Raw genomic sequence first — 23,456 nt, 5'->3', positions numbered from 1 at the left:
GAATCTAACTCCTTAAAACATTTCTCAGCATTTTTATTTTCTTTCTGGAACCTAAGATATTCCTCCTCTGCACAGTGATACCTGTTACATATCAGAGGAGACTCACAGGCAGTTTTATAATTCTATAACCATTAGAAGTCAAACACATGCCCAATAAAATTCCTGATTTAGATAATCTTATTCCACATTTTTAAAGATTCAGTAAAGATTAGGAAGACTAAAGGCTCACAAAAAAAAGAAAGGAAACTGGGATAGCATAATTGGGATGGGAGGAGGGGAGGAAAATATGACAAGAGGAAACAGACAACAGTAAGGAAAAAAATGTTGCAATCAAGAGACAGAGGACTGGCCTGCCTTTGAATATCACTCCAGCTACATCTTAGTTCTTGGTCTTCATCCACTGTCAACAGCCATTCTGGCTGCATTTCTGAACTGGGCTCTCATGGAGGTGATACATTCACCAGCCATCTTTAGGAAGGTAAATGATTAATTGCACTGTTTTCCCACTGCTGCAAGGACAATGAAAGGGAAAGTAAACTTGTGCACCTCATTTCATATCTAGTTGTAATTTTCCACAAAAACAAAACAAAACAAAACAAAACAAAAAACCCCAGAAACATATACTTTAAGGTTACCGGGCCTTTTTTTTTTTCTGTGTGTGCGTGCTCATGTGTTACGTCTGTCTGTGTGCTTTCATTAAGATAGTTAATATAACAATCCCAAACTCTTAATCATTGAGCTGACAATAAATTCTATGTACTTTATCTCTTCTAACCACAAATATTAACAAGGAATGCTCATAGTTTTCTCTGAACATCCTTTTTAATTAGAAATAGTTAAATTGATCTAATAAAATTACAAATAAAGAAGCAGTGTGATTCTGATTTCCAAAAATCAAAATCACCAGCGGGAAAATTAATGTATAATCTGATATGAATATCTCTAAAGCCTACAAAGAAATTCTACTTTGAGATCTCCTATCTAAGACACAACAAGGGGTGGTTTTGATACCAAACATCTAAAATACAGGATAATGGCAATTTTATTTCTTTGCCTTTGTAAATAACAAAAAAGGGGGGAGGGAACACTCTTGAGTGTTAGTGCTATGAGTTAAGTTAAAATCACTTCCAAAACACCTCAAGAAATAAGTAATTTTACAGTGGAAAAGTACAAAATTGGTGTTTTGGGAGGGTCGTGTAAAGAAGTTGAGCACACAGATTAAAGAGAAATTATTACAGATATATTTCTTAACCCACCTGCTATCAGGTCATCAAGAGTGTCGGTAAGCGTCTGGGCTGGAGTTGCAACCATTAGTCCATCTGGTTCTTGAACTAACAGCCCCTGATCATGTCCAGTAATAGCAATCTGAGGCTGTCCTATAATCTGATGATTACCTGATACTTTCTGAAGTTCAAGAGCATTTGTCCCATTAGAACCTAAGTCACTGGAAAAGTTACACTGTGGAGATGATAAAGGCTGGACTGGGACAAAATCAATTTGTTCTGCCGATGGTGGAGACTGTTGCTCATCATCAACATCATTATCTTTAAATAAGATTGTGTCAACCTGAGGAAACTCTGAAAAGTGATCCTCTAGGAGACTACCATCTCCTTCCCCTTCTGGGAAGACTCCTCTATGAGAGCACTGCTGGTGTAGAGACACTGTGTCTTTCTGACCTTTGGTTTCCAAGTATTCTTTGGTAAATTGCTGCTGTGTTTTCATCTGCAACTGCCTTTCCACTTTCTGTAGTTCTTTCAGTATTTTCTTCTTCTTCTGGACTTGCTCTTCTCTGTTCTTTTTAAGTTCTTCTATCTTATCTTTGTTCAGAGGTTCACCTTGAATTAACTCCAATGACTTAAGCTGTGCTTTTTCAATAGCACTAATTCTTTGTCCCAGTTCATTCAGCTTGCCTTCAGTCTCCTCTACTATGCACTCCAAAGGCTGGTATGGGTGAAAAGGTGGCAGTACGTCCTGATCTGCTACCTGCAGGGAACTGGACTTCTGCTTGGATGTACCTAAGCACATGAAAAATGTTTGAAAAAGTGCCATGCTAAAAAAAAAAAAAAAAAAATCAGCTCCCCCTCCCATACACACGGATCTCCCTCCCCAAACCCTTAATAGCTGTAGAATGAATGTTCAAAGAGTCACACCGTGGTAGGTAGATTAAATACTATGCTCATCTATTTCACACAGCATAAACTGAGATGTTGCCAATTCAAAAAATGTGATTTTTTTAATAAAAGAATCTAATCTTTAGGAAAGAAAGATTTTGGAAATTAAGACAGGGGCAGGGAGAAAAGAAAATCAGAGAGGAAAAAATCTCAAAATTCTGCTTATTTGATCGGACTTTTTAAAGAACATCAAATCTAAAGCAGTATCAAAATAGTGTTAGGATACCATTAATGTTAGCTTAACTGCCCAATTGTTCTTTTCACAATATTAACTGTGTAAGTAAAGATTACTACAAGAAACTATAACTTGTAGATCAATGTGTTTTTCAAGTTGTCAAAATGTTTCTTAATATATCAAAATAATCAATGTGAAATCAGTGTTTTCAAGACATACCCTTCTAAAAATTTCCGTTAAATAAGTCTTTGACCCTTCTGTACCTGAATGCTATGTTAAACTTATATCACAAAGGACAACTGTTCGGAGTTTAAATAAACTCCTCATGTAAAAGTTTATGAGAAAAAAAAAAGGTTACCTAGAAGAAAATCAGATTCCCTATCTGGGATTACTCATATTGACAATGTATCTTAAAGATCAAGTAAATCTATCCTATTTTGATTTAATCACACTTAAATTACTCCTCTCATGACAAAATAATTATCAATATTAACAATCCTAACATCTGGAAATAAAATGGAGAAAACAGACAATAACTACTTTGAGGCAAATTCAAAGCTTAATCTTGTTTAGGAAGAACTGCAACTATTTAGCAATAAAAAGAAATAAACTACTGATACATCCTACAACATAGATGAATATATTATGCCAAGTGAAAGACAAACACAAAAGGCCACATATTGTGCAATTCCATTTGTATCATAACTATAGAGACAGAAAGGAAAGCAGGAGTTACCTGGGTTATAGTGGTGAGAATGAGGACTGAAAACAAATAGGAATAAGAGATCTTTCTGGAGTGATGAAAATGTTCTAAAACTAGATGGTGGTAATGGTTGCACAACTCTGTAAATTTATTAAAACTCATTGTATTGTACTTAAACTGAGTGAACTTTGTGGGATGTAAATTTATTAAAACTCATTGTATTCACTTAAACTGAGTGAACTTTGTGGGATGTAAACCAAACAGCAATGAAGCTGTTTTTAAAAAAAAACTGGAGGCAGTGAAAACCCACAATGCAATACATATATATGCCTTACTGTTGAGTTGTACACTTGAAACTTACTGGATTTCATTAACCAATGTCACCATAATAAAAAAAATTAATTTATTAAAAAAAGAGAGAACTGGGTAAAAAAATAGTTGTATACTCTTTTGGATTACAGTCAACACATATGAATAACACAGGTAACATAGAATTTTGAAACATAAGATCATCCAATGCATTCAAAATGATTCTCAAGTCCAAAGGAAAAAAGTCACCCATTAGATATTAAAATGCTCTGAATTGCAAGAGGGTGACAAAAATCACTGGAGAAAAAAAGTCAGAGATTCCACTGCTTTTTTTGCTGGAATAGGAAATCTTAAAACTGCAGGTAGCTCAAACATATGCAACATGTTATTACTGAAAAAGTCTGTTTCTCCGCTAGATATTGTCTTTAACCACAGCCAAAATGACTGCCATCATTTTAAGAGATTTAATTATTCTTTAAAGGCAAACTTCAGCAAAATGTGTTGTCTATATTTCAGTTTTATATTTCTATCTGAGCAAAGTGGTGGGGAAAGACTTTATTCTTTCAGAGCAAAAGCCTTAGGTTTGTGAGATAATTTTATACCTTCCATAAGATCAAATAGGAATCCATAATCCTATGATTTGTTCAAAGTATCTAATGACAATCAACAGGTACGAGGAGGGAGGTTAACTGGCATGGAGAGCAATATATATCTGCTAGCCCAGCAAGAAAATTTTTAGTCATGTGATAAATTCAAAGACATCGGCAGACTAAATTTAGAAATTCTATGAAGACTGAATACTCCTTTAAACTTTTATTAATTTCAAAACACACTTATATAATTGCTATGTAATTTGTATGTAAGATTAAAGAAATCCATGTAAGAGTTCAATACGAACCAGACTGGTAATTATATGACCACACTGGATGTTCACAAATTTAAAATCTTACAAATAATAAAATGATCCAAAATAAGACTAGAATTTTGAGGACAGTAACAGATAGGAATGGCCCTTTCTTGCTAACAAATAGGATGCAAGAAGCTTAGAGTACAAAATTACTAAAGTAACATTTTTAACTGAATATAGAGACTATAAGCCCAGAACATATGTAGCAATAAAAACAAAGGATGGTGAAAGTAATGCACAAAAAGTAGTTCTTCCCCAAAGAGCCAAAGTCTGGATATCTGTAACCACGGAGTTAATGCGATTGCTTAGATCAAAGCACTAACACAAGCTATAGCAACATCAAGAATAAACCAGGTTGGTGAAAATTAAATCATGTCTTAGTCCTAGAAGCTAAAGCAACACCTTCCATTTTGGGGAAAAGAAGAGATGTGACAAGTGTCCTTTTAGCAACAAAATTTTCCGTAGGTAGAAAGGTAATAATATAAGATGCCAGAAAATAAAAGAGTTCCATGTCCTTCTGACATCTCCCACTGTCAGATATAAATAAATAAATCTATTCATTGGTAGCATTAGTGCCATCACAAAGTATTATCTAGGAGAATAAGTAAAGTCTCCATCTCATCTTTTTGGTTTAGTTTCTATCCTATTTCCTGACCTTTTACTTTTCCTCCATTAATAAAAGTAGAATAAGTTTGTAATAGGAAATCATGATATAGAGATAGCTTAGAACATGCCCCCCCCTTTTTTTTATGGGCAGAGAGAGAATGAGGTGGACATGACTTGCCAATTGTTTAGTTTACTATTGAAATGAGTTAATTATATCAATCATTTTTTAGCCTAAATTAATTGGTATACTGCATAATAAAAAAAATTGCCAAAGGACAAACTACATGGCATACAGATGGATAGATCTGGTTTCATATTTATTTATGTGATTTTGTCTAATCAAATTTAAACCTGTCTGCAATTCCTTTTTTTTTTTTAATTAGAATGATTCCTTATTAGAATGACTTTAAAACAGCATTCCCAACTGGGTCTTAAACAAAAATAGAAAAAAAGGTCGATGAAATAGAATGGAAAATAACACTGTATATCAAATGTAGTAAGTATATATTATCTAACAAAATTTGTGTTTTGATAAGTAGATGTATATCGTGTCCTGGATTTCAATATAAAATATTTCTTATTGTGGTTACAGCCAAAAAATGAAAGCCATTGGTCTAGAGTTGACTCATTTTTTCTTTATGTCTAAATATGTCTCAAACTGCCTAAAGTAACAGGGCACATGCTACACATCTTTAATACAATAAGGTTAACCAGGAGTGTCCAAAGATAGAGCACCTGTGTTACATGCTAAGAGATTCATTCAACCTCTGCCTTTTACTATAAGCAGTTATATGTTAAAAGACATTATTAACTTGGGGCACATGTAAATCCATGTAAGCCTAATTACATAATGGAAATAAACTGAAATAGAAAATATCAGTAATAAAATTTCCATTAGAACACTCATATATTATTTTCTGCACACTTTTAATTTGATAAAAAAAATGTAAAGCAGTATGTTAATTTTTACTTCACATTTATATTTCTTTTTGATCTTTTCCCCACCATTCTAGAATACTACTTCTTAATTTTTTCAAACTTTCTCTTTAATCACAATGTCTCTCTTCTTAAAGATTCTTAATAATTTTCTTTTGCCTTCAGAATAATCTGTATTCTTAGCCTGGCATTAATTAGTTTATTCAACAAATAGTTGAACGTCTAGGGAATCAAGGCATAATGGACTACACCAAGGTGAACAACATAAACCCTGCCCTTGAGGAGCGTACAGTCTAAAAGAGAAGATAGAGATGTATGAGTCCAAATGTAATGATAAGGGCAAAGGGTGGCAGGCATGAAAAATGAAGGGTAGGGTGTAATATAGGAACCCTTATGCATTGCTGGTGGGAGTGTAAACTGCTTTAGCCATTCTAGAAAGCAAATATGTAGTAGTCTGTAAGATAAACATTATGTAATCCTATGACAGACACTTTTGCTCCTAAGTTTATCCTAAAGAAATTTTCACATAGATCCACAAGGGGTGTATACCAGGATTTTCATCACAGCATTGTCTGTGATGGTAAGGAATTAGAGACAATCTGGGTACCCATCGCTGGGAGAAAGAATTGGTAACAAATGGAGAATATATAGGTGAAACACCTTGCTGCAGGCAGAAGCAATCTAGAGGTAGACACATAAATAAACTTTAAAAACAGTATTGAGCAAGAAAAGTAAAAATCAAAACAGGATTATAGCACGATATCATTTATGTAAATTAAAAATACCCAGAAAGTAGTAAATATTTTATAAGAACTTATAAGAACAAACGAATTTGCACATCGAACATATCAGAATGACTGCCCCCAGGGCAAGTAGGGAAATAGAAAGACAAATAAAAGGGAATAAGTAAACAAGAGAGGAGCCACAATGTCAAAGTGCTAGGCATGTGATTAACATGACCTTCTACACTTGAAGTCCAAAAGGGAGGAGGGGAAGGAGCAGGAGTAACCACAGCCAGAAGGAAGATCCAATAAACTATTGTAGTTCAGAAAAAAAAAAAAAGAGGGCTTAAGGTGCACACAAAAGATGCAAGTTTTGTTAATCTTGATATTATTTAAATGCTTTGCAACAGATTAATCTAAATTGTACAATCTGCAGAGAATAATCATGCGTCCTCTCTTCTATAATCTCTGGAGAACCAGCTACAACAAATAAATTAGATGCAATGAATGGCTTCAATCAACAAATTTATTTTAAAAATGGATTTTGGAAAGACAAAGGGTTATTATTACTTATGTATCCTTTCTCATCTGAATATTCATAACTATAGCTAATAAATCTAAATAATGCTAGAAAACTGAGCATATCTCTCTCACCTAGTGTCACGTTTTGTTTCTAGAGGTGATTCTGAGGCCTGTCAGATGCCACTTAGAACCACGAACCCTTGAAAACCAACAATGGGTAAGTGAGATTAGTTGCCTAAATCGGGAGAATGTGGGTCAAGATAGATGGAGCCTAGACAAACAGTGCACATGAGTCATGAAAGAAAAGAATATGTGAGTAGGATATATATATAAAACACCTGGGTAAGATTTAAAGGCATTAATATATTTTAAAAGAATGTAGATATGAATAATAAAAAGATTTATTTAAAACAGATAGGAGTGAAATGTTATCAGAACTTGAAAAGACGATTGCTAGAAGAGGACGACAAGAAAGTTTTAGAGAATAAGAACCCTTCTTCCATCCCTAATGACACATGCAATACACATATAATTTAGATTTAGAAGAAACAAAACGGTCAATCAGAAATTTCATCTCTGCCTAGAGACATAATGAGAAGTTTTAAGGAGAAAATGCCACTTTAAGGAGAAAAATGTAATAATATATCTTTAATAATTTACGATAGGTTTTTCTACCTATCCTGTTGATTGCATGCTCTTTTATATCATCAACTGATTTTTCCTCAATCATAGTGATATTCTATGATGCACATGATTTATCCTAACATTACATTTTAACACGATGCATCATCCTAGTTTGATCTTGCATAAATAAATATTAGGCTGGCAATGCCACTTGACAGGTGGCAACAGCAAGTGCTCAAGTGTTTAGATAAAGTGTTAATTTTTTCCTTCCTTAATAAATTAGAAAAGTGAAACCTTCCTTAAAAGGTTAGTTCATTTTTATGCTGTTCAGTAAGTAATAAAACATCAAAGTGAAGAAAATAAGTAGCTATTCCAAATAAAAAGGTATCTCAGTAAGCAAAACATGATTACTCACTTGAGTAGCAATTTAAAAAATCACTACCCAAACATTTCAGTTTACTTACACATTAAATCTAAATTTAAAATGTTTAACTTCCTATCTGCACATATTTCATGTCCTTCTTAGCTTATTCCTTGGTCATTTTGTGGCGCTGTGTTAATAATATATTCTTTTAAAGATCTCTGGTACTGACTTTGCCTGGCCAAAGATACTGCAATCCTCTACAGGATTTAACCAAACAAGAAACAACAAAGAGGTGTTTAGGTTTAAACATTCTACTAAAGGTTGTCAGCCAATTATGATGCTCAGATCCCTTAAGAAGTATGTGCTTACTTGCTTTTGATTTAAGATTAAAAGTGGCAATCTTCATTTCCTGAAAAGTTTGACTAGCTAGTTGTCCAATGAAAAGCTGCTAGAATTAGCATAAGTCAGAGATTACAGACATTTTGTCTCTAAAATTAATAGTTTAGAAATGAAGTAATCCTTGATGAAAGCCCTCAATACTCTAGTAAAATTGACATAATTTGAAAGAAGCTTGTTTGCTGCTCTAACAGTTAACCACTAAACAACTTTTCCTAAATCACAGTATTAAAGGTACTAATACATACACACCTCATTGTGATTTCAAATATCTAGGACTTGATTATCACATACTGAATGAAATATGCTCATAACTTTGTTTTTAGATAGTTTTTGATACCTTACAAATTACCTATTTTCTTATTTCAGAGAACTCAGATGTGACAACTATACATGATTATCAAGTGAAGGTACTTTTTATATCTACAGATGAAAAGACAGCAGAAAAACACCAGAGCTAATAAACTTGAGTCTTTTAAATAGTGTATACTCCTTCTTAATATTCGCTTGTATATTACATACGTTTTGATAGCTATTTGTCCAGGTTCACATATTGACAGATGTTAACCCACTAATTCTGCATTACATGAAAAGAAACTAAATGTAATTCTTAAACTTCTCACTCACTGAATTGAATCAATGTTACTAAGACTTAACCAGAAAACAAACACATTTTTTTTCGTCATATACTACTGTTTAGCTAAAGAATTGTCAAATAGGAAATGAATGATAAATTTTTGCTACTCTAATATAATCAAGAACTTGGTTTGCTTCTTATGTATTTTCATTTGCGTCAGATAAAAACCTAGCAGTATATTAGCAGGAAGATAAGTCATTTTTCCTAGTAGTTATATCTTTTCTATTTTAAATAGTCTATAAGATTACTAGCATTATCAGAATTACCTACCTCAATTAATCATGGGTATACTTTTATGAATTCATTAATTAGATGACAAAATTCCCATTTTAAGGAAAATAATAACTAACCTTTCTGTACCCCTAAAAGGGCAGGGGAGTTCTCCTGTGAAGTTCTGTCAGGTTCTTGCGGAGGTACGACCATGGCAAGTGTATGCATTGGTACACGTGGAACCTAAAAAGTCAACTCAGAAAAAAAATAATCTCAGGCCAAAGAATAAAACAAAGGCCCATGGATGAAATAGATCCTTTTTTGGATTTTCTTCATACCACCAAATTCACTTTTTTGTTTCTTAAAAATTAAAAACAGACCTTCACTAAGAAATAATTTCTGAGAATATTGATTGGACAACCGCAGGCAATCTATAAGTAGTGAATGATAAGCTAAATGGAATTAAATATTACTCTCTTGCCAAGAAAACCTTGCTGGTTTCAAATATAGCTAGGAGTACAAGTCACATATTCATTGGCCAATTTACCCCTGTTCAAATTCCATATATGTCAAAAGAAAAAAATCCAACATATTTCCTGCACTGAGATATTTTTAGTAGTTCTCAGGATATCTTTGTAGAAAAGAACTTAAGATTTCATTGAACTTTCGATACTTAGTATACTCTCTATACTCTCTTCATATTTTTTGATAGGTTTAAAAATTACTTTAGTGAATTTTTGGTGCCTGTATCTTGGTTAACTATACTTTGCAGGTTGACAAAGTAGCTATCTCCAGGATAAAAAATACTGTCTTGGGAAGTACAAAGGGAAAAGCTTTCTCTTGGTTCAAGATTATGTTTAATAATCACTAAAAAAAAAAAAATTCTAAAGACCTAGTTGTAGTAAGATGACAACTTAGAATATTTATATTTGGTATTGTTTTTTTAAAACACTATTTTTAGTAAGCAAGATAAAAAAATTTCCATGTACTTCCCCCTCCATGTCCTTTAAAGAAAATAAGTCCTAAAAATTTAGTTTATGTTTATCTCAATATGAGATAGAGAAACAAACCAATTTTGCCTAAAACGAATTTTAAACAAAAACTCCCACTTTGTAAGAATATTTATATTTACAAATAAGCTCTGTTTTACTTTACCTGAGATTGATCTTGAGAAGATGGAGTGAGCTGAGACACATCTGTGGTAGGAACTGACAGAACGTTGTTTGGATAATCCAACAGATAAGAAACAACATTAGTATGACCACCTTTTGCAGCTTCAATGAGCATTGTTGAGCCGTCCTGAGAAAAATTGATGCCATAATTATTAGTAAATTTTTTCTTATGATTACTGTGCGCATTTAGTTTCTTAGTAATGCATATAAAATCAAAACTCATTTAAACAGTAATGATATTAAGCACTAAGAGATTGGATAAACTTATATTTTTAATACAATTTAATAGTAATGTATATATTATTTATTTACTTATTTTTAAGTAGGATACATACCTTGAGTCGATGGGTAGGGTCAGCCCCATGAGCCAAGAGTAGCTCAACAACTGCCAGGTGACCTCCTGCACATGCCAGTGATACCACTGTATGATCATTATTGGCTGTAGCCCTGTTCACATTGGCACCTTCAAAGAGAAATAAACAGCAATCTTAGCAAAAGCTGGAAACGAGCCAGTTCGCAGAAAATGTCATTTTAAAGATTTTTTTGAACTACAACATAGATACAAAAAAAGTGCATAAATCATTAGTGTATAGTTTGAAAATTTTCCACAAAGTGAACACACCTGTGTTACCAGCACCCAGATCAAGAAACAGAACATTATCCACGTACCAGAAGTCCCACCTTGTGCCCCCTCTTTCAGTCAGTACCCACCCCTCCAACAGTAACTACTATCCTGACTTCCAAACTGGTTTTAGTTTTTGAACTTTATATGAATGAAATCATACAGTGTACTCTTTTGTGTCTGGCTTCTTTCGCTCAATATAATATTTGTGAGATTCATCCACATTGTTGCACGTAGTTGAAGTTCGTTCATTCAATATCACTTTTAAAATGGAAAATCTAGAAGACTAAGATTAATAAATATATACAGGTTAACATAAGCATCAAATAATACCATCGTATGTAACTCTCAAAATGTATCAAAGACATTTTTGATCTACTTCTAGAATGTGGCAATATAGCCAGGTCTCAAAGTAGAGAAAACAGATTTTTTAAAACTGTATTTAAGAGAAATATAATTCTTCATATTGTGTGTTTTAAAAGTCAGAGGGATTTGGATATGAAGAGAAGACATAAGATTATCCAAATATGTTATCTTAAAGGCTATTTAAGAAGGTGTTCAGTAGCTTTGTACAATATGACCTGAAGAATACCTAAATACAAAATCTTTTCTTAGCCTCTTTTTGATGAATTGTTTTTGACCCCTGGTAAAAAAACCTAATTTTTAGTTCAACTACCTTTTACAATCCCAAAAGGTCTCAACTAGATAATTAAGACTATAGCAATATACATTATTCCTTCTTCCTTAATTCCAAACTCACTTTATGAAGAGAAAAATAAACCTACATGTGAAACTACTATTATTAATTTAATTTTCAGAAATATCCAGCTGAACATAATCTTAACTTTCATAAAAGTACCTTTTGGGAAAGGCAAGGCACACAAACGAACATCTTTACATTGGCAACATGAGATTATTTTTAAAGTTGTCAATAATAATTTGAAAGGGTAGGACTATTAAGCATAGTCACTACAGCCTACAAAGGCTGCTATAATCAGTGTATTCCTGCTCCTGACAGGCCTGATTATATGCTTAGTAGGGTAGTTGTTTGGTAGATTAGGTAACTTCTTTAGTAAAAGAGCATGAGAGAACTCCAAAGATTAACCATCTGCTTATTACTTCTGTGAGGTTGAGGTAAACAGTTTTAATACACTATGTTATTATAACATTATATAAAGATATGCCTTATTTGGTAGCAAAAATGTGATGTGAAGAAAATAAATCTAGTTTTATCCAATTAAAAATATTATATTGCATTCTTAATGGCACAAAATGTTGGTTTTATTGGAAGAGATAAAAAAATTTTTATTTTAATAACACATCACTGAGGGGACCCTCAAATTTTACCATCCTATTCTAGGATTTTTCATCCAGAGTACCTCTACCACTTAATATACAGTGTTAGGCTGAACTAAATGAAATTGCTGATGTTACCATTTTTTGAAGTATAAAATGACAATTTTATATGGTTTTACCTAGCACAGGTTCAGCATCATTTCACTTTTCTATAGTAAACAGAATTGAACTACCTCTTCATCATTTGAACTTCTTTGCCTAAATATAATCTAATAAATATAATAATACCTTTGTATATTTGATTAATTCAACTATACCATAAACAATAGTAGCAGACTTTTTCCTCCCAGCCCCAGCAGAGCTGCCTTATCATTAAGTACGAAATAATATTCTAGCTACATATAGCTGAACATTTTACATTTGGCTTTTACAACTTTTGGGAGCAACCATCTGCTGTTTGGTTGATAAAAACTAATAATGATCCCAATATCTACCTTATGAACTCTATAATTACTAAATAAAATACAACAATGAAAGACTAGAATAAAATACTTATACTGCAGGTAAAGTAGCTTTAACATAAATTGCAACAGTTTAGGAATTTTTTTCAGAAATTGTAGCCTCTTAGAAATGATCACTGTACATTCTTTACCTTTGCTAATAAGAAACTGCACAGTGCACAAATGGCCAGCTCTTGCAGCTTTCATCAAAGGTGTTCTTCCACCTTCAGATTCATGTTCCTATTAAAGAAACAAAAAATAATCTACTGGTGCCAATTCATTAAGCAACTTTAACTCCTTAGTACCAATAACAGAGAGATAATGATTTAATACTTACTCAATGTAGCCACTTGTACTACCTACCTCTCAATTTCTTCAAAATATAGGACTAATTTCAGCCCACCCTAGATGGTGTAACCTTTTAAGGTCAAGTTCAGTTTTGCACACTGAACAATAACCATTACTGATAATATTTATGTTTAGTCTGATCTCCAAAGAGAAATTGTTGCATTTTCCTAATCCCAAGATTAAAAAGATGTTTTCCTAATTATTCATCTGAATTGAAAAAAAGCTTTAGTCTTATGAAGTGATTAGAAGGATCTTGATCTTATCATATCAGAAGCCAACAAGGACTCTTATTATCATAGGATAGAAATCAATCCCTGAAGAAACACTATGGTATTTCAGGAGTGAATGGAAAAGGAAAATGAAAAATATACCAATTTGAGCAGATATTTTTTTTTAGAGTAGAAATTAAATATTTAAATATCAAAGCAAAAGAAACAGCTTTATAATAGCAGAAAGATTGTTATTCTTTCTAGGAAGTTTGCTAGCAAGAGGAATGAATGATAAAACAGCTTCTAACCATCTTAATATCTAAGCCACTAAAAGGAGCTTACTTGTATGGTAAATAGTACCTGTCTGTTCAGAGAACTGTTAACTCTTATTATATTCATCTAAGTACGAAAATGTAGCTGATAACATCACCTCTATGAAAAGTTCTCTCACCTATGCCCTCTTTCACTATGTATGCAAAAAGTAATTTCTGTGGTTCTGGCCCTTTTTCATTACTAAGAAAAACTTGATAAAGAAAAGTAATTAAGTCAGCCTTTAGTTTAGCTTTGTTCTAGTTAATTGAGGATCCTTTAGCTACCACATAGTCAACCTTTTAAAATAGTGTGCTCTGCAATAGAATGCAATTTAGCCTATTTACACAACTATATCTGATCTACAACTAAGACAAACAGTGAGAAATAAGAGTAGATTGTCAACCCAATGGAAACTTTACACTGGATGGTAGTGAAAGGAATTTCACTCTAAAAGATATTTTTAAAAAATCTTGATAGTGTAGAATCTTTCAATCTCCTATAAAAATTAGTTTATGCTTTGACTTTTTAACTGTTATGTATACTGATTAGTATGGAAGAATGGATAACTATAGATAATGCCAAAATAATTTGGCTTTAGAATTTTAGAATAGTTTTTGAACTTAGAATCAAGTGTAGGTAAATCTAAGATTCTGACAATTTACTTCAAACAAAACAGAATATAATACACCATGAAGATCCTACTCAGAGAGACCTAGAAAGTTGTTTGTCCACTTTTTATCTGACTTATTTTTTAATTATCATTACAATCAAAGACATACTGAAAATAAATGACTCCTTTAGCAACCTGTTATTTTCCCTCCTGCCTCAGGGCCTTTTTGCTCAGGCTGTTCATCTCCTGTAACACTTCTCTATTAGCTCTTTTTCATCCTTCATATCAAGTGTTATTTCCTCAAGAAAGACCTCCCTGAACTTCTTGACTACATCACTCTTCTTATTATTGACTTATAGCTCTATGAACCACTCCTTCAAAAGTTCCAATCCTATATTAGTTTGAATAACTATTTGTCTAACATGTCTCCACCACTAAAATCTAAGCTTCATGAGAATAGCGATTATGTCCATTTTTGCTTATTGTTATAAAGCTAACATCTAAACAATGAAATGCCTACATTATACTGTTTACTAAGAAAGACTGAGCATAATTGACCTCTCAAATCTTCCCTCTCATAAGTACTGAAATTTTAAGTTTTAATTTTCTACTAGGTAAATAAGAAAATGAAGTTAATTTAACAGGAAATTATAATAGTAGCTAAACTTAGAGCAAGACATTCATTATTTGCATTTGATAATACATTATTACTGAAACTTAGATGTGTAATACTAATGTCGCTTTTCTTTTTTTGTTCTTTCTTATCTCTTAAGCCTGACAGTGACATCCATCAACATAACTGAATTAGTAGTTTAAAATCAGAACCCATGATTAATGGCAAAGACAAAAGATTTTGAAAGCCCTGCTTTAGAATAAACTTTTAAAGTAACTGCTAATTCTGTATAATCAAATCAAATTTCAAAATTCAACATACTAATAAAATTTCTGAAATAAATGGTATGAAAAACTGCCTATTTTATTTTACTCCTTATAAATATACATTCATTCCTTTGGTTCTGAACAATATAACTGTTTGAGAAAGTGGCTGGTAAAACAATGCCACAGCTTTATAATATATTTATAATATTTAATGTATTAAAATTAATACTGTATATCCCATATGTATCATTTGTACCAAAATATCTGTCTACTAAATACTACTTTTAAAATAGGAACCAAATTGTACATAGCACTTATTATGAATGTTGGGTTTATGGCCAATATTTGTTTATGATCAATAACATTTTAGGATATGTATTATAATTTTCCTTTATAAGCACAGAAAGTTATTTTCCAAGGTTATAAACTTAGATATTGTGCAGTTTAATGTACAGATAGGGATTATCTACTCCTCGAACATTTGGTAATACCTATAAATCCATCTGGGCCAATTACCTTTATTGGACGGCTAATTTTAAACTACTAATTCAATTTGTAGTAAGGTTATTATTCTATTGAGGTTTCCTATTCTTTTTTTATTTTTATTTTTTTATTTATGCCTACAGCACCTGGTCTTCCTAGGTGGTCTCCCATCCAAGTACTAATCATGTCCGACCTTGCTTAGCTTCCGAGATCAGACATCAGGGCGGCATGGCTGTAGACTTAGACCGTGGCTCCACTGGGGCGCGAACCCAGGACCTTCTGAGTGTAAAGCAGATGTGCTGACCGCTATACTATGGTATCATGTCCGAGGTTTCCTATTCTTGAGTCAATTTTGATCATTTATGTATTTATAGAAAAAAATCATTATTCATTTCACCAAAGCATTCAAATTTGTTGATTTTTCATGTGAGTGCCTTGTAAATTTTTAAAATCTCTACTGTACCAAACGGTTATAATTCCAAATGTCTATTACTTACCTGTGCCTTTCCCCTCTGTGAAAAAAAAAGTCTGCCTTATTTTATCTATTTCAGTAGTTCTTTTATTTTTAATCAGCTTTTAATTTTGTTTTTCACACTCTTTTAATCTCTATTTTTATGTTGCTTTCTATTCTATTAACTTTTGCTTTTATCTTTATTATTTCCTTCTTTGTGCTGTTGTTCTTTTATTAGCTTCATTTATTTTCATTATGTATATCAAATTTTCCTTCTATGGACCACTTTAGCTGTATCCTCTCAGCCAGATTTTGATGAGTATTTTTTGTGATACTTTCTTCTTCGTAATTTTTATTATGATTGCCTCTTTAACCCACGAATTATATAAAAGCATTTTTTTCATTTTTTAGATGTATGAGATATTTTTAAAAGGTTTTATTGTCGATTTGTAATTTTAAAGCAATAAAGATCAGAGGATGTAGTCCATATGATTAAGGAGTTTGTTTTAAAGACTCTTTTGTGGCCTAATGGATAATTTTTATAAATGCTCCCTGTATTGGAAAAGAACATATAGTATATTATTTATAAAAGCAAATTTAATTTTTCTATTCTTAACAATTGTTTTATCTATCAGTTTCATGGAAAAGTGTGAAAAACCTTATCACTACAAATATAGATATTTTTTTTGTAATTTTATAATTTTCTATCTTATCTGGGGGATAGATTATTGATTAGTGAATGATTATAGTATCCATTGAAAGACAATTTATTTATCTCTAAAAATGCTTTTGGCCTAAAATTACATTTTGTCTGATATTAACATTGCCTTACATATTATCACTTTTTCAACCTTTCCCTGTCATTTTGCTTAAGGTTTGTCACCTAAAAATACATGCTTTGCTAGATTTTGATTTTGAATCTAATTCAAAAGCCTCTGCCCTTTAACAATTTATTTCAACAGATTTATGTTTGTTCTGATTACTGATACATTTTTCTAAAAAACCTTTAAAATTATTTAGTATCTGATTCTCCCCTCCTGAACAACACAAGGTCTCTAGAATGGCTTTTAACCTTCTAACACATCCTTCTGAATTTCGTGCTATTGCTGTCTAGAATTTTAAGCATATAAACTTGGCTTTAAGCATACACATTTAGGTTTTACACTCAAAATTTATATTCTTAATATGCTTTACCAATTTCTTTGCTTGCATCCCTTGCCTTCCTCCAGGGTTCATTTTTCTCATTATTGATGTACACATCTTGTAGCTGTTCTTTTAGCAAGGGTCTTAGGTGGCAAGCTCTTATTCTTTGTAGATGCTTATTTTCCCTTCTCTGGAGTGGTAGTTCTATACTGTTATTTTCTTTTGGTATTTTGAGGATATTAACTCCCACTATCTTCTGTGACTATGATTATATTATAGACATCAACCATTGCTTTATTAAGGCTTGGTATAGTCCGCCACAGTGACACTGAAGGTGGAGGCTCTGTTTGAGATTCTGAGCCACAGTCTGTTGTGCTCCAAGAACATCCATCCTACAGGATGGGAGGTGGGTAAATGCAGATAACTTGGGGCCCTTAGCAGGGTGGAGCTAGTTCTTGCAGGTCTTGGGCTCTGGCAAAGTTGGTGGCAGAGTGTGATTATTATTGTTGATAGGAACATGCTGGCAAAAATTTGTTCTTTATATAAAATGTTGTTCTTTATCCTTAAAATTCTACAGTTTCATTTGTTTTGCTTAGTAATTAATTTTTCAATCAAGGATTCATGTCTGGGTTCAGTTCTAAAAAATTCTACATCATTTTCTCTTCAAACATTGCCTTTGCTTTCTACATCTAACACCTCTCCTTCAGAAACTTCAAATAGATATATGGTGGAGCTTTTCGATCTATTGTCTTTCTCTCAATTTCTCTTAATATTTGTGCTATATTGTGTTATTCCTTGTTTAATCATCTGATTCACTAATTTTTTAATTAACTATGTTCAATATACTATTTCTCCTATACATTGTTTTTATTTCTACAATTTCCCCCCAAAGTTTAAATTTGTTTTATTTCATAACCACCTGTTCTTAATTCCTAATTATCAGCTTTTGTTTTATTGTCTCACACTGTTTTACAGCTATTGGTCATAGTTTAAAATAAGCACATTTAAAATTTTCAAAATTAAAGTCTATTATTTCGATTTCCTTGTGCATGTAGTCTCCTGTTTTACTTTGCTCCATTTCTAGTCCATAGAGTTTTAAAATCTTGTATCTGGGTATAGCTACATATTTTTTAGTTTAGTTTATTTTTCTCTCATATTTTATTTATTATGTTTATATACTCCAAATGATAGATAGCAGAGAGGTTTCAAAATATACTAACACTGACTTCTCCTTTTTGACTAGAAGTCAATTGTACTTAAATAACCTTGAGACAGCTGAAAAGAACTCATTCAACATACAATAACCTAGAAAAAGAGAACTTGGCCTTTAAAAAACTGCATTAAGAATTTTGTGTATTTCACAGATAGTTTTATCAAGAAAAAATTGGTAAGTTTTCCAGGTCTGAGTAGTAAAATTAAACAATATGTATGTGTTATCCTTTAATAAAAAGCTAACATTTAAAAAGTAAGAGGTCACATTTAAAGTTTATTGAGGTAAACTAATCACTAACAATTGAAATATACTGATAAGTGACAATTAGAGCTCATAAGCCCCCTAAAAGCTTATCCATGTAAAATACACTGCCAAGTTCTAGTTCTGATGAATAAGGACTATGAGAAAAAGGTGCAGTTTTTTTCTATGTGGTGTTAGATTACAAAATTCAATTTTAAACTAAGTTTATTTTCTTTAAAATAAGTTTATTTTCTTTAAAATCACGGTCATGGGTACCCAAGGCATGCGTGTGTGTGTGTGTGTGTGTGTATTTTTTTAAAATTAAATTGCAGAGGCTGTGTTTCATGATGTTGGAGAACATTGTCTAGGGAGAAGGGCCAGAATCACAAGAAAAGGGAGAGTGACTGTTTTATCCTACATATGTACTAGAGGATTCTGATACTTTCCCTTCGGGGTATGTTCTTCCAACTTACCACTGTGTATTAATCATTACCTTAGTGATCTACTGTTACTGATGAGATTAATATCCCTTGGGAGAACTGAGATGGAAAAAAGATTAAAGGCACTGTTCTAGGGCTTTTGTGTTTAGCTCAGTTTCTAAAAATCACAAGTAACAAAGAAAAACCAAGCTTATTCAGTTTGGATGAAGGAAGAATGATCAATTATAAAGCAAAGATGGAAAAAGAGCAGAACTCAACATTGATGCAGATTAGTTTGTAGAGGCTCTAGCAATGTCTCAAAGTGGGGTCTATAGAAGTCTGGTCATCAGAATCTCCTTGGATATGAGTTAAAATGCAGACTCCCATTTCAGATCTGCTGAATCTGAACCTCTGAAAGTGGGGCCGCAAACCTCATTTTAAAAAAGTATACCAAGTTTTGAGAATTACAGTTAGAGAAAAAAGTTTTATAACCACATTTCCTTTAACAAATCCAGGGAGAAAGAAATATTTTATCTGAAATAACACTCAGCTTTACATTTTTGATAAGAGCCTGAGATATGACACAAACTGAATAAAAGTTCATATTTTCACACAGTATTTTGTGAAATGAATTTAGTTTGTTGAATGTTATAACAACTTCTTATTCAATAAGGCAATAACAAACATACTTAATAAGCATTATATTTAAGAGTGGCTTGATACTGAAAAATTTATTTTAGATGGCCTGAATTAATTATGATCCAATCACAATTTATTCTGTATTATAAATTAAGCACTGCTCCTGAATTTAAACAAATCTTTTTGGATTACAATAGATATTAACTTTGCTTGACTTTTAACACCATCAGGCACAAATTCCACACACTTTTTCAAAAGAAATGTTTGCCTATGAACAAGTATTCACCTTCTTAAAAACCAATTTCAGAATGTGGTAACAGGAGACAATTTTAAGAAGAAAATTTTAAGTTTATATAAATTAGGGCCTGAATAATATAGTAAATAACTACTTTTTTGTTTATCTAAAGATTATGTAAAAACAATCCAATATCACCCTAAATCTGTTTCAGATTTTTGATGAACAAGCTAAATGCAAGGGACTTTATAATTGAGACTTTCTTGTATCTTAACTCACCCAATAAAGAATACAAAAGAACTATCTGAGTAAGAAAATCTATTTTCACCTAAGAGATTTTTTAGGAATACCACATAAAAAGAATACTAAGAAGCAAATTACTAGTAATGTAAATCTCTTTTTATTAGAACTTCATATTCTTTTTCATTTGAAGAGGATTTCCTTTGTCACCCACCAGGGTCCTGGAACTTCTTGGCTGGAATTCAGATATCCAGGGTTCTGGTAACCTACAACATCTATTCTTTATGTAGTAGCTTACAAGCATCAAAGGCCACCCTCACCTGATGCTTGGCCGGATCTATGCCCTCCAAAATAGTCTTCATGTCCTCCTGCTTGTCCTGTGAAAGGAAAAAGAAGAACTCACGGATCTGATTCCAAAAATAAAGATCACATTTGGCCATGAAGACCTTGTGACTGGTACTTTAGATACTGGACTTTGTTAACTCAAGATCTTCAACTAAAAAAATTCTCATCTGTAGGGACCGTAATCTCAGGAGCAGAGAACGATTTTTTTAAAGTATGATAATGTGGTTCTCTACCACTATAACTTCAACATAAAGCTTAACATGAAGATATAATTCTGCTGAATTATTTGAATTCGTGCCTTTGTCTCCAAACACAACTAAAGCCACAGAATCAAGAGCAATATCTTTTAACATCTAACCAAAGAAAATAAATCAAACGATTTGGGAATATCACAAGTTGGAAGAAAAATTAAGGGAAATACTGTAAGATGATTAAAAAGTAATGTAGCACTCCCCCCACCCCAATTATAAAGGCACTTAGTGCTTACATTTTGCAACTAAAATGAGAGCTTTCAAAGAACTTGAGAGATGGAATATCTGTATTTTCTCTAGATCTAGACTCTTGACAGAGAAAATACTTGAAGTTGAGACAGGGATATGGTTGAGGAAACAGTAATAAATTTTCAGTCATTGATCATAGTTAATTAATTCTCCAAATAAAATAAGTGTAGCCCAGAGAAGATTTCGCTCTAAGTCACTCCTACCTCCTACCTGGGAGATGTGCTTACCCTGCAGAGCTGCATGCTCTTGTGGTAGAGATTTGGTGAGGAAGTATTTTGAGACAACATGATTTGAAGAAGCTGATTGTTAAGGCTCGCTTCTTCTCCCTGCCCCAACCCAATATTATTTTCAACAAATAGGAAGCCCCATTCAAATGTGAATGAAAACCACAAAGTATCCAACATAGAACCTATTAAGAAGTTCCTACAAAAATGGAAACAATAAAATTTTAGTCAAATATTCCCCTACATATTCAAATAAATTAAAGAGAACATGAACTCTTTAACCAGTTGGACAAAGTGATATAATAGCAAGAGGAAGATTTAAAAGTGATTTGGAAGAGCTGAAGAAACTAAGTAATAATGAAACCGCGAAAACCGTATTAGAAGCATTAACAAGTATACAGAAAAAATAGTGATCTGAGGATGGACTTAAGAGAGAAACAATGCAGAGGAAAAGGACAAAGAAATGTAGAGGAAAAGGACAAAGAAATGAAATACATAAAGATGATACTTAATAGGGAGAGCCAATATATGGATTAAAAAATCTCAGAAAAAAAAAGAATACAAAAAGAAGTATTAGAAGCTATAATAGAAATAGACTGAAGGAGGAGAAGGAAGAGTAGCAGCAAAAATCTTCAGTTAAGAAGCACTCACTATCTTCCAGGAAAGATAGAATAATAAACACCAAGACACATCCTGGTGAAATCACAGAGGTTTATATATAATGAAAGAATCTTAGGATAATCCATGAGGAAATAAGAAGTTATTTACATATAATGGGGAATATTCTAGCAGGCTCTGGCAATATGCAATATTACAAGACAGAATAGAGGGCTTAGAATTTTGAGGGGAAAAAAACAAGTGATTCAATAACTTTCTATATGACAATATTAATTTATAAATACAACATACAGTAGTCTCAAAAATGCAAGCACTTGTGACTTCCTTTTTATTTTTCAGGGAAGGGGAATAAATTCAAGTCAAAATACCATTATCAGCCAGCCAAAGGTTAGGGAAGTTCAGAAACTCAGGAATTAAGAAACTACATAGGAAGGGGGGAGGTAGATGGGGTACAAGGGGTCAAATACGTGGTGACAGAAAGAAATCTAACTATGGGCGGTGAACATACAATGCAAAATATATATGACTAACTGTTGAATTGCAAAAGAAAATAATAAATAAATAGAAACTACATAATATGAACAACTATAGTAAAGACTGAATCCACCTAAATGTACAGTTCAAGTTAAACGATTATGAGAAATAGTCATATAACAGAATGTAAATGTTATAAAACCATGATATTGTAAAAATATCTCTTGAAAATCCTATTGTGGAAGACACATTAATCTTCTCTTTCAGAATAAAGTCAATAGACATTGGCTGAATATTTGATTTGTAAAAAATAAATCTGTTCTTTAAAGAAATTAACAAAATATTTCAAAATTTCCATTTTTAAATGATGTCTGAATATTCTTCCAGAAAGTAACTTTATACCTGTGTTTTATATAGTTCACTAAAGCTATATGGGAGTGATTAATGAGCAGCTCATAGGGCTACTTGGAACATAGGGAGATTTTTTAGATAAAACAAGCATAGAAACCATGATCAAAGATTAGATAATTAAACCATCTAGAAAGGAAGGAAGGAAAGAAACGAAAGTAAGAAAAAGACAGAAATCTAATTCATGTTAATGAGAACCTGTGGAATCAGGAGGTCTCAATTGTTAATACAAGTATAGACTGGTTCAGCATTTTTGACCAATTCAGCAGCAGCTATCAAAAATTTACATGTGGATCCTTTGATAACCAGCAATTTCACTTCTAGGAATTTATCCCTGTAGATATATTCACAAAAGTAGCAAAGATATGTAAATGTGCTTAATGATATTTAGTGCAGTACCATTTGTAATATTTAAAACTGTAATAACCCAGATATTTATGAATAAATAACTGGTTAATAAGTTATATAGAACACTGAGTACCTGTGAAAAGGAATGAGAAATCTATAAGAACTATCATAGAAAAACAATTAAAAAAAAGTTGCAGAACAAAATATGGGGTAACAAATCCATTTGTATAAAAAAAGACATATAGC

The 23,456-nt window shown here is 32.2% G+C and overlaps 1 protein-coding gene across 5 annotated transcripts in view; it reads right to left on the bottom strand.

The window, feature by feature from the left end:
- LOC105306972 (ankyrin repeat and KH domain-containing protein 1) overlaps positions 1 to 23,456 on the bottom strand; it is a 90,710-nt gene that overhangs the window by 25,256 nt on the left and 41,998 nt on the right. For 2 of the 5 annotated variants that reach the window (XM_011382298.2, XM_011382299.2), the window contains exons 11-16: positions 20,614 to 20,670; positions 13,025 to 13,112; positions 10,790 to 10,917; positions 10,438 to 10,581; positions 9,423 to 9,525; positions 1,257 to 2,015 (exon numbers count right to left, since the gene is read on the bottom strand). In XM_011382298.2, coding sequence (XP_011380600.1) covers positions 1,257 to 2,015; positions 9,423 to 9,525; positions 10,438 to 10,581; positions 10,790 to 10,917; positions 13,025 to 13,112; positions 20,614 to 20,670 — 1,279 coding nt within the window. Of the gene's footprint in view, positions 1 to 1,256; positions 2,016 to 9,422; positions 9,526 to 10,437; positions 10,582 to 10,789; positions 10,918 to 13,024; positions 13,113 to 20,430; positions 20,671 to 23,456 lie in introns of those variants that run through there. The other 3 variants (XM_011382300.2, XM_011382301.2, XM_011382302.2) reach the window with 3 other exon arrangements.

The sequence above is a fragment of the Pteropus vampyrus genome, unplaced genomic scaffold (genome assembly GCF_000151845.1).
Source record: "Pteropus vampyrus isolate Shadow unplaced genomic scaffold, Pvam_2.0 Scaffold470, whole genome shotgun sequence".
NCBI lineage: Eukaryota > Metazoa > Chordata > Mammalia > Chiroptera > Pteropodidae > Pteropus > Pteropus vampyrus.
Note: the sequence above shows the minus strand (reverse complement) of the source record. Positions and strands in the feature narration are given on the sequence as shown.